General features: G+C 42.3%; 1 protein-coding gene across 1 annotated transcript in view; it reads right to left on the bottom strand.

Moving 5' to 3' along the window:
- SLC25A15 (solute carrier family 25 (mitochondrial carrier; ornithine transporter) member 15) overlaps positions 1–17,093 on the bottom strand; it is a 29,701-nt gene extending 12,608 nt beyond the window's left edge. The window contains exons 1-2 of the mRNA XM_006877420.1: positions 16,968–17,093; positions 624–882 (exon numbers count right to left, since the gene is read on the bottom strand). Coding sequence (XP_006877482.1) covers positions 624–882; positions 16,968–17,022 — 314 coding nt within the window. The 5' untranslated portion in view covers positions 17,023–17,093. The remainder of the gene's footprint in view (positions 1–623; positions 883–16,967) is intronic.
- Positions 17,094–17,837: the final 744 nt, after the last annotated feature.

Here is a 17,837-nt window from a genome sequence, read left to right as displayed (position 1 = left end):
CAACGGATCTATAGAACAACCCTGATCAAAAGGGGAGAAACGCAGAATAGAATTTTAAATTCTCATGTAATCCAAATTTTCTGGAGCCCTGGAGGCTGGATGAACCCCTGAAACTATTTCCCTGAGATAATCTTTAAATCTTAAACCTTAAAATAAAACTATCCCTGAAATCTTAAGACCAAACACTAGTTTAGCTTCACTAGTAAAGAATGTCTGACTGGAGCACTGAGCTTTTCAAATCTCTCTCTATGGGATTAAGTTGACAACAGCAACTCAAAAGATTAGGTGGGAAATGTACGGATTAGTGAATTTATGGTAATGGTGAGGAAAAACTCAGAAAAGGAAGATGAGAATGGCTGCACAATTTGAATTACACAAGCAACGTTATAGAATTGTACATGTAGAAATGACTGAATTGGTACATATTCTGCTGTGTATATCCTCAACTGCAACAATAAAAATAAATTATGAAGGAAAAATCTATAAGATGACAATGTATCAGAAAGAAAGTTTCTACTTTAGAAAATAAAATGTTCTTCCTCATTGGATATCCTAGAAAGTTTGACTATACTGAGGTGGCTTCTTTAAAATTAAACCAAACTCAGTCAGTGTCACTGGCTCACCTGAGTTTTGCCTGCTTGTCCAACCCAATCACGTTCCTCACCACCTGTTGGCAGAAGCCGTAGCACATGAAGAGGACGGAGTTCTCGGCGATGTTGGCAATCAGCGCAGGGCTGGTGCCCTTGTAGAAACCCCGGAAGCCCACCTGGGAGTAGGTCTTCAGGCAACAGTCAGTTAAGCCTTTGTACAGGGTGGGGAAGGTCTGCATCTTCACCTTCATTGTATCAAATGGCTGCCCAGTCAGGACACATGCGGTACCCCCTGAAAACCAGGACAGAATGTCACAGCTCGGTCCACCCAGGACAGCAGGTCACAGCCTGGACCACCCCAGGACAGCACGTCCCAGCCCAGGTCACCCCACGACAACACATCCCAGTCCGGGCCACCCCACGACAACACGTCCCAGCCCGGGCCACCCCACGACAACACGTCACAGCCCGGGCCACCCCACGACAACACGTCACAGACCAGTCCACCCCAGGACAGCACATCACAGCCCAGGCCACCCCAAAGTAGCCCAAGACAGTATCACACAGTTCATGTTATCCCAATGTGGCTCAGGACAGAGTGAAGTTAGAACCCACCCCAAGGTTTACCATTGCTTCAGTTCATCTTGGCCTCTTTTCCCTCTGAATATTCTATCAGAGTTCAAATTACATAGGTTTCTTATCTGCTAAGCACCCTGATATGCCAGTTTCAACCCTACAGGAGCCCACACTCAAAAGGGAAGAGAAATGCACGCTAAAGAGTCATGGGACACCCACTGAGCCAAGGTACAGTGTGTGCTTAGGAGCATGGGTGGTGGGGTGGAGCTCTTCGCCAGTCACCTCATCCATGTGATGTGAGGAGTGAAGATGGCGACACAAGCATTGTGCAGCGCCTGCTATCTGGTAAATGGCTAATAAACAGTAGCCACCATGTCTCTGTGTGTGTACATAAGAGAGAGGAGCCACATAAAAGAAAAGGGAAAGTCTGGGAAGAATCTATCTTCTTTGCCTAAGCATCTATAGATGCTACTGGAAAGTTTGTTTATTCACGCTATGAGGGAACTGTATAATGTGTTCATTTCCAAGAATTCTGGTGGTGGTGGTTAGGTGCCATGGAGTCGGTTCTGACTCATAGTAACCCCCCTGCATAGGGTTTCTAAGGCTGTAAATCTTCATGGGAGCAGAAAGTCTCAACTTTCTCCTACAGAACAGCTGGTAGTCTCCAACTGCAGACCTTGGGGTTAGCAGCCCGACTTGTAACCACTATGATACCAGAGCTCCTAAGTACTCTAGTATTGCAAAATAAAATGCACCTGTAATAGAAGTTTAAAACATTATAAGATACACATTTCAAAGATCCCCTGACACTGCAAAATAAAAAAGGAAAAAATACACATTTAGCTCTTCAGGGATTAACTAGCCATACTCAAAGTGTCACCTGTTGCCTGTTGCTCTATTATGAGGGGGCTTCAGATAGTCTACGGAAAAATGGAATTAAAGAGCTAAATATATATGTATGTTTTTCTTTTTTTATTTGCAATGTCAAGGGCTCTTTGAAGTTTTTAACTTATTATAATGTCCTAAGTTTATCTTACAGGTGCATTTTATTTTGCAATATAAGAGTACTTGGAAATGAATGAATTATGCAACTCCTCATAGCATGAATTATGCATCTCCTCATAGCATGAATTAACAGAAACTTTCTAGTAGCATCTATAAATGTTTCCTCCCAGCTGTGTGCATAACCATGGCAGCATTAGATATGAGACTATATCTCAGGGTCATCAGTGAATCAAAAGGGAAATGCAAGCCACACATTTGAGCGTATGAAAAAGAAACATAAAAGAAATAAAAAAGATTGGTTTCATTCCATCCTCTAGACAAGGATATGCCTAAACCACCAAAGAGACCAATTTCTATTCTCTACTGTTATTTTGGAGTCTTGGTGTGGCATTGCAGGATAATGCACTGGACAAGGTAGGTTCGAACTGCAAGGTCAGCGGTTCAAATCCACCAGCTGTTGTTCCTCAGAAACCCTATACAGGGTCACTATGAGTCAGAACCAACTCAATAGCCCTTAAGAACAACAATTGTTATTTTACTTACTTGAACATAGTCTTTCGCACCTCCCCAGTGCAGTTTTCCAGTATTTCAGAAATCTGGCCATCAGAAAGGTGCTGTTGTTTGCTTATTTGTTTTCTCTTTCTTACTTATCTTCTTGGATAAGGAAATTAATATTTGACCCCACGGAAAAACGTTTATCAATTAATGAAATATCTTTAGATAGGTAATAGACCGCAATTACCCCTACACGAATCCTATATTCATCTGTTCCCAACTTACAACAGGACTCTATTCCTGTGTCATAAGTCAGTTCTGATGTAAGCTGAATACCTCTCTTTTTAGTTTAATTTTCACTAATGCCTTTAATTATCATTATCTTTATAAATCACTTAGAGACCATCTCTAAGTGAACATCTCAGAACACCAGAAAATTACATGCTGCAATACTGTATGTAATACACATTACAAATAAGATGTGCCCAACCAACAATAGCTGGTGATAAGTGTGGTTTATCGTAACCTTACGTTGTAAGGTGGGAACTACCTGTATAGCAAAATCTAAATGGACTTCTGTAATGCAGCAAATTACCTGATACAGCTCTTCTATAGCCATAGTCTTTCCAAGTCCTGGTGTGGTGATGTAACAACAGTCATAGTCTTTGCTCTCACCAAATGATTTACCAACAACAGCAGCCAGTCATTTGGTGGGAGCAAGTGTTGTTAAGTGCCTTCAAGTTGGTTCCGACTCATACTTACCCTGTATAGGGCTTCCAAGGAGCAGCTGGTGAATTTGAACTGCCTACCACTTCTCTTGTGGTTCAGTGCTTTATGCCACAGTGCTACACCAGGACTCCAATGACTGGGGGTGGGGGGGAACTATGCAAATATGAGGTGTTCATGGTCCACCAAGGGTATTGGATGGCTTACTAATAATGGAAATACAGTACATGGCACCCTGGGGGGGGTCATGGAAACAAGGTGTATAGAACTCTAACAGGGGGATTGGTGAGTTTTGTCATTCCACTAATTAAAACGAGTCATGTCAAGAGCAGAACTGGAGGATTTCAGTACCATCATGAGGAGGAGTCGGGGTGGAGTGCATCCTTTGGATGTAGAGATTCCTGGGCTGAACTTCCAGGAGACAGAGAGTGGTGACACCACAGACAGCAGCAACAGAGACAACAGAACCAAGAGCATGAGACAGAGCAGTGGGCTTCTTGGCCCACACAGAGAAAGCTGAATGCCTTTGGGCTGAGGCTTACAGGCAGAGTAAGCCCAAGCATGACAGAAACTAAGGAGCCACAGGGCTGAGAGGTCAAGAGCTAAAGGAACTTAGCAAAGTTTGCCCAAGCAGGCCCCAGGCTTAGGTGTGCCTGTGAGCATGGCTGAGTGGAGGCTATCCTGACGGAAGATCTATAGCTTGAGCATTCCTGATCTTGAGTTGCAAACATTTATTTCCCTTATAAACCCCACAATCATAAGTTTGGTCTGTGAGTTCAGTGTAGCTATTGCAACGAATTACCGAATGCATCAGATGAGGAGAGAGTGCTGTAGGAGGGATGGCTGGGGTCAGACCTCCACCTTCTAGGAATTAAGGCTAATTCCTTAATTAAAAGCAAGGCTGCACTGGTGTTGACTTTAATTTCCCTTCCCTCGTATGAAGTCAGAGGAGGTCAGACACACCACTTTTACACATTCCCCCCAGCAAGAATTGTGAACTTAAGGAAGAGCATGAACTGTGACAACACCAGGAGTCCTTGGTGGTGCAAACAGTTAATGCATTCAGCTGTTAATCAAAAAGTTGAAGGTTCTGAGTTCATACAGAGCCACCTTGAAGAATGGCATGGAGATCCAGCCACTGAATACCTAATGAAGCATGGTTCTACTCTGACACACATGGGGTCACCACGAGTTGACTCCATGACAATATCCCCAGAAGCTGGCCTGGGGTCAGTTCTACTGGAACTGCCACCAGGTAACACCATCGTCTCTCTGAGTCTGAGAGCAGTGGCATCTCAGACTCGCAATGCTTGTACAGGAAACACAAAAACCATTTAACGAGGCTATTCAATATCCATCAAAACTGAAGAGAAGACTATCCTCTTGAAAATGAGAATTTAAACTAAGAAATGCAGTTGTAGAATGTGGACATTATACATAATTATTATAACTCTATCATGGAAAGTAGAGATGGGGTGAGGCCTGCTAAAAACAACTTAACAGAAAATTCCAGAGAGCTTGGAAAGGGTCCTGTCATTCTATGTACCGCTATAGATGGCTCCTTCTAGGAGACTGATATACATTTTAGGTTGTCTTGTCCAGTGTGCCTCTAGTTCTGGATTAGTGAAATCGCCATGTATGATGATGTTGTTCTAATTAGTTAACTAAGAGTTATTCTCACAGGTACTGCTGGGCTGGAATGAAATAGGACCCTAATTATATCAGAATAATTTAATTATTCCAAATAAGGAAATACCAGCATTTTTAAGGTGGGTACACACAATTCAGATAACATAGATATAGACAAGGCAACAACATTTCATTCAAAGTATTCATATTTTAAATGGTTCCTGGCAGCAAAGTGGGCTAAACACTGGACTGCTAACTGCAGGTTGGCTATTCAAACTCACCATCCACTCAGAAGCATAAAGACGAGGCTTCTGCTCTCATAAAGACTTCGTCTCAGAGAGCCTAAGGAACAGTTCTACTACCAACTACAAGTTTCTGATACCTTTACTCCATCACCCTGAGTGGTTCTGACATCTATGTACTTGCCGTATTTCTGTAACAGTTACATTTCCAACAGTGGTCAGGCAACAGTTCAATTTCATTCAGTCAGTCTCTCCTTTTCTCCTTGGAGGTCAGTGAACTGCCCATGGCATTTACCACACATAGCTCTGCCTCCAGTGGCCACTGACTATGCTGAAAACCAGCAGCATCCCATGGTCCTACAGAGTCAGTGAGTAATACAGGAATTGAACATCTCCGCTAGTTTAGAAGTCAGACTTGTGACCATCTCATTCTCCTTAAGAGGAAAGTGAAACTGTGTCTGAATTGTTTACTGGTGTCCCATGTTTCACCCATAATTTTAATGAGATTGGATTTTTTAATTTGCAGTCTTCAACACAGTGGAGGAATCTTTCAGGGCAGGGACAGTGTCTGTTGTGAAGGGAGGGCAGGGAGGCTGCAACACACAACCACCAGACACACAACCACCAGAGGTGAGAAGCCCCACATCTCTGGAGGTGCTCCATATATGCTTGGCCTGATGAGGCAAGGAAGCACACAGAGTACAGTGGACCCTTGAACAACATGAGATTGACTTGCACAGGCCCACTTATCCGTGGATGTTGTTTCCATTTAAAACATCTCCGCATGAGCAGTTTACACCTTTATTGTTCAAGCATCAACTGTAATTTTCAAAATATTTCAGTCAAAAGAGCCTTTGGAATTGGGAAATGGAAAATTATGATGATTACATAATATGGTGAACATAATAAATGGCACTGAAATGCACATGTAAAAATGGCTGAAAAAAGGAAATGTTTCATAGTTGGGCACAGCAAAACCTAATGTTAAATTTTTTTTTCCTTTGATATTTGAGGAAATAAACAATAAAGAAGGCAGACCGTGGAGTAAAGTACTACTATCACTACCTGTGGAGGGGTATGGTGACCCGAAGTGTGCCAGAGGACACCTGAGCTCCATAGGGTAATTAGCAGCTGATTTGTCACAAACAAATCACCAGGTCTTTCTTTCTAGGCACCTCTGGGTGGACTCGAACCACCAGTCTTTTGGTTAGCAGCCAAGCTCATTAACAATGTGCACCACCCAAATCAACATAGGGACTGCTTTATTTTATAGTTGTTAAGCTACTATAGCTTACAGTACTACTGTTATCGTTAGGTGCCATTGAATCAATTTCAACCCACAGCAACCCCAGGTCACAGAGCAGAACTAGTTTTCCTTTGTTGTTGTTAGGTGCCCTCGAGTTGGTTCTGGTCGATAGCAACCCTATGTATAACAGAACAAAACAATAAGCCTTCCTGCGCCATCCTCACAATTGCTGTTACTCTTGAGCCCGTTGCTCCTGCCACTGTGCCAATCCATCTCATTGGGGTCTCCCTCTCTTTCGTTAACCTTCCACTTTACCAAGCATGATGTTCTTCTCCAGAGACTGTCTCTTCTGATAACATGTCCTAAGTATGAGAGTTGAAGTCTGACCATCTTGGCATCTAAGGAGCATTCTGCTTATACTTCCTCCAACTCAGATTTGTTTGTTCTTCTGGCAGTCCATGGTACCTTTAATATTCTTCTCCAACACCAAAACCTAAATACATTAATTCTTCTATTATTCATTATTCATTTCACATGAATTTGAGGAAATTGAAAATACCATAGCTTGGGTCAGGCACACCATAGTCCTGAGACTGACGAACACTTTAAAGAGGTCTTGTGCATTAGATTTGCCAATGCAATATGTCGTTTGATTTCCTGGTTGCTGCTTACATGTGTGTTGATGGTGGATCAAAGCAAAATGAAATCTTTGATAACTTCAATCTTTTCTCCATTTATCATGGTGTTATTTATTGTTCCAGTGGTGAGGATTTTTGTTTTCTTTACATTGAAGTATAACCCATACCTAAGGCTGTGGTCTTCATCAGAATTCTAAGAGTGCTTCGCTTTCAGCAAACAAGGTTGTATTATTTGCATCTCTCAGGTTGCTGATAGATCTTTGTCAATCCTGCCACCATGTTCTTCTTCATATAGTTTAACTTCTTGGATTATATGCTCAGCCTACAGATTGAAGAAATATAGTTAAAGAATGTGCACAAGTTTCCTGATTCATTATCCCATGGTCTGTTCTATGCCTCTTGATCTATGTACACAATTATCATAAGCACAAGTGTTCTGGAATACTCCTTCTCCACAATGTTGTCCAAAGCTTGTCATGGTCCATACAGTCAAAATCTTTTACACTGTTAATAAAGCACAGGTAAACATCTTTCTGGAGTCCTGGCGTTGGCACTGCAGGAGAATGAACTGGACCACAAGGTCAGTTTGAACTGCAAGGTCATTGATTCAAACCCACCAGACACTCCTTGGAAACTCTATACAGGATTGCTATGAGTTGGAACTGACTTGACAGCACTTAACAACAACAAAACAATTTTCTGCTTTCAGTCAAGATCCATTTGATGTCAGCAGTAATATTCCTCATTCCATCTCCTTGTCAGAAGGTGGCTTAAATCTCAGACAACTACCTGCCATATTATTGTTGTGGCCATTTTGAAATAATCTTCAGATATGTATTAGCACGCGATATTAATGATATTGTCTGATGATTTCCACATTCCACTGGATCACCTCTCTTTGGAATGGGTACAAATAAGGATTTATTCCCCATCAGCTGGTCAGGAAATTATCCTCCAAATTTCTTGGGATACATAATGAGTGCCTCCAGTGCTGCATTAGTTCGTTAAAATTTTCCATTTGTATTCCATCAATTCCCAGAGCTTTGTTCTTTGTCAAAGCCTTCAGTGCACCTTGAACTTCTCCCTTCAATATCACTGGCTCTTGACCATATGCTTCTTCTTGAAATGGCTGATTTCTTTTGGATATAGTGACTCTGTGTAATCCTTCCACCTCCTTTTGATGCTTTTTGTATCATTCAATACTTTGCCCATAGATTAGTATTGCGAGTTGAGGCTTAAATTTTTTCCTCAGTTCTTTCATCTTCAGATATGCTAAGCGTCTCCTTTTCTTTTGGTTTTCTAACTCTAGATCTTTGCACATTTCTTTATAACATTGACTTTGTCTTCTCAAGCAGCCCTTTGAAATTTTCTATTCAGTTCTTTTACCTCCTCATCTTTCATTTGTTTCAGCATCTCTATGCTGGAGAACACGTTTCAGCACTTTTGATATCCATTTTGGTCTTTTCTTTCTTCCTTATCTTCTTAACGACATTTTGCTTTTTTCCTGTATGATATTCTTGATGTCATCCCACAACTCTTCTGGTTTTCAGTCATTAATGTGCAATCCATAAAATCTGCTCTTCAGATGATCTCTAAATTTGGGTAGGATATGTTGTAGGTCATATTTTGACTCCCATGAACTTGTTCTAATTTTCTTTAGCTTCAGCATGAACTGGCATATGAGTAATTGATGGTCTGTTCTACAGTCTGCTCCTGACCTTGATTTAGCTGGTGATATTGAGCTTTTCCATCTTCTCTTTCCACAGAACAGCCATCCCATTCCTTCCTGAGCCCGTTAACCATGTGCACAAAGATCTCTAGAGATCCTCCTCTGGTTCTATTATCTGACGAATCTCAGATCCCCTCCAGCATGGGACTGCTACTTCTGATCTGCCACCTCACATACCTCATTTCAGAACAAAGAACAAAGGTCCTCACGTCACAAACAGGCACCACATACACCCAGCCCCCGCCTCACAGACCCACCGCAAAAAAAACCAAAAAACTTCCAGGTGTTGTTGAAGTTCAAAGGCCTGTGGCAGACAGACACCAGTGAGGGGTTGTCCCTGTGAGGCCAGAGTACGGAGAATGAATACTGAACCCAGAGTTTTCAGGGAAATTTAGCTCTGGAACACAGGTTGGTATAAAGGACTATTCTGACACACATGAGTTCGCCAAGAGTCAGAATTGACTTGACAGCAACTAGTTTGTACTTGTTGTTTGGTTTTCTTTATGTATAAGGCTTGATACATGCTAATTAAACACATTAACCAAGAGATGTCTCCTTATATCTCAATAATCCTGTACTCCTAACAATCTTGTTGCAATTTAATCTTTAAAATTTACCATATACTGAGAGCTTATAAGCCCATCTTTAGCCTATAACTGACTGGAATACCTAAAAGGGGTTCTAGAAATTGCCCAGTGAAATAGTCTTGCAGAGACTTTGTAGTGTATAGGACCTTCGGTGGAATCCTGAACCCTATCCGAAACCTTATGAGTTGGGACATTCTCACTGAAAAGGACAAGCAGACCAGCCAGGAACAGTTAGAGCAACAGAAGATATACTTTCAATGAAAGACCACAGTAAAAATCCAAAACAAAACTGGCAATCTGGCTACTACAAGAACAAGTAAGTTGTTCACTGGAAGCCTTCAAGGCAAGCAATCAAGTTTCTTCAGGACAAACCCCCCTCAAGCTTGCTGGTGACCACATTGGTCTACTGGTGACTGGGGGTGGGGGGAGAAGAAAGGCAGCAATGAAGATATGGGCTGAGTTCGACCATGTCCCACAGACTCCTGTTGATCTGGAGATGAGAGAGAGAAGAGGAAGGGCTGAATGGTCCAAAGTGTGATGAGACCTGGGGACTCCTGAGTCCATGGACAAGGACATAGCCACTGAGGGCTAGAGCTGAGAGTGAAGCATCCACCTGATATGAAGTGAGGGGAAACGTACACAAATGCTCAAACTTGCAGATTTGAGCAAACCCATTTGACCTAGCCTCATCAGAACTCCACTAGAGGAAGATTCAAAAAAAAAAAAAACAATTTTTGAAAAAGGAAACAAGTGTAAATTGCTACAATTTGATGAACCTGACTTATACTTATGGATGTAGTAGCTCAAAATACCAACTAAAAGGGAAGGAGTTTTCATATCAAGCATCAATCCTATCTCCTCTGTATACACGGTTGATAGTGACGGTCAACTTAGACATTAGCTACCTAAAATGACGGGGCAATAAAGGCATGAAGTGATAGGGATGAAGTGACTGGCTTAAAAGTTTTCAAGAGGGAGTTTAGTTTAAGAGTGTGTGGGGCACGGTAGAGTCCCCACTGAATAGTTCTCATCTTGTCTAGATGAGAAAAGAGATGGTGATAAAATTCTTATGATTCAATAGTGAGTAATTGTTATCATGAATAATTGTAACTGTCAAAACTGTAAAGATAGAAGTTCTGTAACAAAAAGGGGGCAGCAGTTTATCTTACAGTCCAGGAACAGAGGACCTTAGGACCATCAAGGGAGACGAGCCAAGCGGAATGTGGAACCCTATCCACAGAGGCAGTGACACCAGAGATGGAGGCAGAGATGAGGACATGGAGAAATAGAGCAGTTGAGGACTCTAGACTCATGGAAAGAGAAAGGCTATGTGCCAGCAACCAGGAGGCAGGCTTGCAGAATGTACCTTTTGGTTGTTTAAATTATTATATATTCCTGAGTGTTTTTGTGTATATTCCCCACCCCCAGCCACCAAAAAAGAGGGACTAGAAACAAATACTGTTGAATGATGATGCATGGAGAGTATTGTAATCATTGCAATGAAATGATAAGTGTAAAACTGATGTTCTCCCATGTAAACTGTCACTCAATTCACAATAAAAACTTAAAAAAAAAAAATGTACTGTATACTGTAAATGTGGCACCCAAATGCCTTTCTAGGAAAAGTGAGCCTTTAAATTCTATCACAACAGATCCAAGGTATGTATGTATATATATATATTAGAGAGAGAGAGCATATAATCCCCAAAGTAGAAAATCTCTCATGTAGTGTGATGCTCTTCTTTCACAGAGACAAAAAAGATGCCTGAGGCAGACAAATGTTGCCACAGCGGCCTCCACAGACAAGTCTAGAAGATTGCAGCTCACCTCCACAGCAAGGCAAGGGGCCCAGCCAGAGGCACTAGATGGGCAAACACCCCAAAGGCTAGCACCTAGGGCAACCCACTACCTTTTATGCCCTGCTTCTCAGGCGAGGGCACCACTATGGTTCCTTACCTGGGAGACTGCCCATTGTCCACTGCTGCTTATCAGTGTTTGTACTATGCTATCACCCACCTTCCTTGCTATCTTACCTTGGGCAACCTTTGGTTTATTGATAAATACTTTGTCCTCTGTTCAACAACACTGATTTATTTTTAAAAAACAAAGTGACTGGCAGGCTGAGAGGAGGTGCTGAGACAGCATTTGATCAACTGATCTGGTGAGTCCCACAAACATTCTCCCCAGTTCTTTTAGGCCCTAGCTGACTATCCCCAGCAAACACTTGGAACTCTCCTCTCCTCCCAAAATTAGGTGGATTATCAGTCTCATCTACCCTCATCTACCTAAGGCACGTCTAAAGAGTATCCTCCTTTCTCTAGTCCCTGGGTGGTGAAAATGGTTAGCGTGCTCAGTTAACTCAAAGTATGGAGATTTTAGAACATGCAGAGATACCTCAATAAAAAGGCCTGGTGATCTACTTCCAAAAACTCAGCCTCTGAAAGCTCGATGCCATACAGTCCTACTCTGACACACAGGGGGTCATCCAGAGTCAGAGTCAACTCAACAACAACTGGTTTAGCAAGAACAGTATTTCCCCAGAGAGAGAACATGGTGGTTCTCTCTCTGCACCAAAGAGCTATGACAACAGCCACACTGGGGCTGGAATACCACATACCTGCATATACCAGGTGAGATGTCTTCCATCTGTAAATTAGGGGTAATCTCACCACCAAGCCTAACTTTAATACAAGAGTTCCTATAACAAATTATTTTATTCAAATTTACATACCAACCACTAATGCCAGTGATTATGAAATTGAAGAATTCTACCAACTTCTTCAGTCTGAAGTTGATCAAACATGCGATTAAAATGGTAATTTGGATGCAAAGGTTGGAAACAAAAAGGAAGGATCAGTATTTGGAAAATATGGCCTTGGTGATAGAAATGATCCTGAAGATCACATGATAGAATTTTGCAAGACCAATGACTTCTTCATTGCAAATACGTTTTAAACAACATAAAAGATGACTGTATACATGGGCCTCACTAGATGGAATATACAGAAATCAAATTGACAACATCTGAGTAAAGAGATGGTGGGAAAGCTCCATATCATCTGCCAAAACAAAGCCAGGGGCAGAGCAGACCATCAATTACTCATGTGCAAGTTCAGGCTGAAGCTGAAGAAAAGTAAAACAAGTCCATGAGCACCAAAATATGACCTACAACGTATCCCACCTGAATTTAGAGATCTCTGAAAAACAGATTTGATACATTAGACACTAAAAACCAAAGACCAGAAGAGTTGTGGGATGGCATCAAGAACATCACACAGAAGAAAGCAAAAGGTCATTAAGACAAGAAAGAAGGAAAAGACCAAAATGGATGTCAGAAGAGATTCTGAAACTTGCTCTATAGTGTAGAAATGCTAAAGCAAATGGAAGAAACGTGGAAGTGGTACAGCTGAACAGAAAATTTCAAAGGGCAGCTCAAGAAGACAAAGTAAAGTATTATAATAAAATGTGCAAAAATCCGGAGTCAGAAAACCAAAAAGGAAAAACACGCTCAGTATTTCTCACGCTGAAAGAACTGAAGAAAAACTTTAAGCCTCGATTCTATCAAATATTGAATGATGCAGAAAGCATCAAAAGAAGATGTAAAGACTACAGATTCACTGTACCAAAAGAAAAAGGTTGATGTTCAATCATTTCAAGAGATAGCACATGATGAAGAGACAATGGCATTGAAACAAGAAGTTCAAGGTGCACTGAAGGCATTACAACGAACAAGGCTCCAGGAATTGATGGAATACAAATTGAAATCTTTCAACAAACTGAAGCAGCTCTGGAAGTACTTACTTATCCATGCCAAGAAATCTGAAAGACAACTACCTGTCCAAGTGATTAAAAGAGATCCATATCCGTGCCCATTCCAAAGAGAAATTATCCAACAGAATGCAGAAAGCATAAGACAGTATCATTAATATCACATTCAAGTAAAGTTTTGCTAAAGATACAGTTGCAACAGTACACTGACAGGATTCACATGAGGACATGGAATGAAGGATATCATGCTGACATCAGATGGATCTTGGCTGAAAGCAGAGAATACCAGAAAGATGTTTACCTGTGCTCCATAGACTAGCCAAAGGCTTCCATTTTGGGGGATCATGACAACACTGAAGAGAATGAGGATCCCAGAACACTTAATTGTGCTCATGAAGAACCTGTACATAGACTAAGAAGTAGTCATTCAAACAGAATAAGAAGACACTGAATGGTTTAAAATCAGGAAACATGTATGACAGGGTTCTTTCACCATGTTTATTCTGTATGCTGAGCAAATAGTTCAAGAAGCTAGATTATATGAAGAACGTGGCATCAGGATTAAAGGAAGACTCATTAATAACTTGTGATATGAAGATGTCACAGTCCTGCTTACTGGAAAAGAGGACTTAAAGCACTTACTGATGAAGATGAAAGACCACAGCTTTCGATATGGGTTGCACCTCAGTGTAAAGAAAACAAAAATCCTCACCACTGGAACAATAAATAACATCATGATAAATGGAGAAAAGATTGAAGCTGTCAAAGACTTCATTTTGTTCGGATCAATCATCAACACTCATGGAAGGAGCAGAAAAGAAATTAAATGACATACCGCATGATACGAATCTGCTGCACAAGACCTCTTTAAAGTGTTCAAAAGCTAAGCTGTATACTGCATAGGACCACTACTGTAAAAGACTAAGAAAAAGCACCCATACTAAAGGGGGTGGGGGGGTGGGGGGGAAGGGGAATCCTTTGCTAGTTACTAGGATGTGGGAGGTGGTGCAGTGAGGGAAGGAGGGGAAGGTGGAGCACAAGGTAGGGAATAGACACTGGATAGTTTAGGTGCTCGGGAGGTGGGGGCAATACACAAGAAGAAGGAGGGGACCGGAAGAACAAGGCAGATGGGAAAACAATTAGGCAGGTTTGCATGGGCTAAGTAGGACAGAAGTAAATAATGATGTATACACAGCCTTGGAACAACAGGGCTCTGGGATACAGGGATTGAGACATGGTTGGAATGGGCAAAAGGGGGAAATAATTTTAAGATGGTTGGCTGTCTTTTGAATTTTGGTTTCCCTGGCATACCATTATAAAATAGACACTTGAGGGGAAGAGAAAGGAATAGCCAGAAATATCACAATAGAAAGCTTGTAAGTCCATCTTCTTCCCATAACTGATTGGAATACCTAAAATGGGGTTACAACATGCCCAGAGAAGGAGGCTTCCTGTGGAGCCTCTGCATTACTAAGACCATAGGTGGAATCCTGAACTCCATTCAGAATCTTTTGAGGTGGGAAATTTCCACTGGAAAGGACAAGCAGACCAGCCTGGAGTCACTAGAAGAACAGAAAACACTTCTTGAAAGAAAGACCGACAGGAAAAATACAAAACAATATAGGCAGTCTGACTGATTACTACGAGAACAAGCAAGTTGCTTGCCCAGGAGACATTATAGCAAGCGGTCAGGTCCTCTCAGGGCAAACCCCCTTCTAAGACTGAGATTCAATGGGAATACATGAGCAGACAACGTGCTCTGACTGGTGCTCCACATTGGTCATTGATAAGGGGAAGTGAGGGGAAAACAGCCGTGAAGCTGCGAGCTAAGTCCAACCACATTCAACACACTCCTGTGAATCCAGGTGGAGACCTGGTTGGCCAGCAGTTTGGCAAGACCTGGGGACTCCTGGGCCCAGAGTCAGTGACACAGCCACAGAGTACTAAAGTGGAGAATGAAGCGTCCAGCTGATAAGAAGATAGGGTATATGCACAAGAACTTGTGCATATATAATTATATATAATACCCACTTGACCTGGCTTCAATGGCTGGATGATCAGAGCTCAACTAGAAGAAGAAAGTAGAGGGAAAAAAGAGTAATCTGATACAATTTGATGACGTTGACCTACATTTATGGATGCAGTAGCTCAACAGAAGGATGAAATCTTTACAGCGAGGATCATTCCCACCCCCTCAATACACAGGGCAGACAGGGATGGGCAACTTGGACACTGGCTACCCAAAATGGGGGGGGGAGGGGCACAAACACAAGAAGTGACTGGATTACAAGCTTTCAAGAGGGAGCCTAGATCCAGAGAGCGCAGAGGAAGGTAGAATCTCCACTGAGTAGTAAGTAGTATCCAATCTGTCTGGGTAGGACTGATGAAAGGAGATGTGGATAGCACTCATGTGGTACAACAGTGAATAATGACTATCAGGACTGACTGTGAGGGTTGGAAAAGTAAAGGTAGACGTTTTGTAAAAAAGGAGGGGAGTAATTGACTTTGCAGTCCAGAAGAGGAGGGCCCTGGGGACCATCAGGGGAGAAGAGCGGAGAGCGGGACCCTACCAAGAGAAACAGTGACGCCAGAGATGGAGGCAGAGAAGATGACATGGAGAGATGAAGCAGCTGGGAACTCCAGACTCAGAGAGGGAGAGGGGCTGTGTGCTGACGACCGGGGGGCAGGCTTGTGGGGTGTTAAAGCTAATGTTCTCCCATGTAAACTATCACATAATTCACAATAAAACATTTGGGGGTAAAAAGCAAAGTTGTTAGTTTGAGGACTAAGGTGTGCCATATTTTCATTAGCTTCATATACATGTGAAAGTTGCACAATGAACAGAAAAGACCACAGAAGAATTGATGCATAGGAGTTACTGTGTTGGAGAAGAATATTAAAAGTATCATGGACTGCCAAAAAAACAAGCAAACCTGTACTGGAAGAAGTACAGACAGAACACTCCTTGGAAGTCAGGATGGCAAAACTTTGTCTCTCATACTTCGGACATGTTATCAGAGAGACCAGTCCCTGGAGAAGAACATCATGCTTGATAAAATGAAGGGTCAACAAAAAAGAGGAAGTGCTCTAACGAGATGCACTGGCAAGTGGCAGCAGCAATGGGCTCAAGCATATTAACAATTGTGAGGATGGTTCAGGATCAGGTCATGTTTTGTTCAGTTGTACGTAGGGCCGCTGAGTCAGAACCGACTCAAAGGCATCTAACAACAACAGAACACCTTCTTGAGAATACCATGAACTGTCAGACTAACAAACAAATCTGTGTTGGAAGAAGTAGTCAGAATGCTCCTAGAACATGGCTGGTGAGACTTACTCTCTTATACTTCAAACATATTATCAAGCGGGAGCAATCCCTGGAGAAAGATTATTATGCTTGGTCAGTGAAAAAGAGGAAGACTCCCAATGAGATGGATTGTCACAGTGGCAGCAGCAATGGGCTCAAACTTAACAACAACTGTGATTACAGTACAGGACCAGGCAGTGTCTAACAGACACTATAGCACCTAACAGCAATATAACACTTTCTGTATGGCGTGACGCTAAGATGGGAACACATGCACAGGGTCACTATGAGTCGGAACAGACACTATAGCACCTAACAGCAATATAACATTTTCTGTATGGTTAAAGCATATTATTTCATGAGTGACACAGATAATATTTTCACACCATGTCCACTTGGCCTCACTTAGAGCTGGACTATCTCCAGGATTACCTGCAGCGCCTGCTGTGAGGTCGATGGCAGCTTGGATAGCAGGATTGGACTTCATGTTCACACTCTGGGGCCTGATAGTCTTGGTGGAAGGCAATCCGTGGCACTTAGGATGGGCTTTTCATATCCCTGAGAGAAGACAAGAATTCACCATGAGTCAGATCTGTGGCCTCCCATTCTCTAAGCCTGCTCCCTGTCCCTGGCTCCTGGCTCTCCATAGCTTCAAAGCCAGGGAGTTCCAGGTGTGAGGGAAGGGCAGAGCTCAAACTTCCTTTTCCTACTCACCACCTCTCCATAACAAACTCAAGTCAGAATCCCTCCCTAAAAGCCAGCTGACTGGCTAATGCCAGAGCCACAGGCAGGATTGGAACCAATCTTTTTGAAAACATCAGAAATGACTACTAACTAAACAAGGCAACCATAGACAGCGTAAGGCACATCAGAGGCCTGAATTGGAATAACCATCCACAAAGTTCAGTGCTTCATTCAGTAGTCATAAAGCAAGTCTGGGATGATACCCCACCTGGATCTGAATATCAGCAGGGTGGTTTCCTCAGGCCCTAAAATGGGGAGTTCTCATCTGTACAAGGTGAATAACAAAAATATTATAACTATATTGTGGGGGATCCCAAATAATTTTATCGGTTTGGCGTGACGCTAAGATGTGAACACGTACATAAAGTATGTAGAACAAGGCCCAGAGTAACAAATGTTACTTATTGTCACCAGACACAGCCAGCGCTTCTCAAGCTGACAGGTGCATGGGAATCATCTGAGAACCTTGCCAAAAATGCAGATTCTGATTCAGTAGGCCTGGGAGGTGGTTTGGAGGCTACCAGAGAGTCTGCATGTCTAACAAGCTCCGGGGTGATA

Source organism: Chrysochloris asiatica, unplaced genomic scaffold (genome assembly GCF_000296735.1).
Source record: "Chrysochloris asiatica unplaced genomic scaffold, ChrAsi1.0 scaffold00494, whole genome shotgun sequence".
Taxonomy (NCBI): Eukaryota; Metazoa; Chordata; class Mammalia; order Afrosoricida; family Chrysochloridae; genus Chrysochloris; species Chrysochloris asiatica.
Note: the sequence above shows the minus strand (reverse complement) of the source record. Positions and strands in the feature narration are given on the sequence as shown.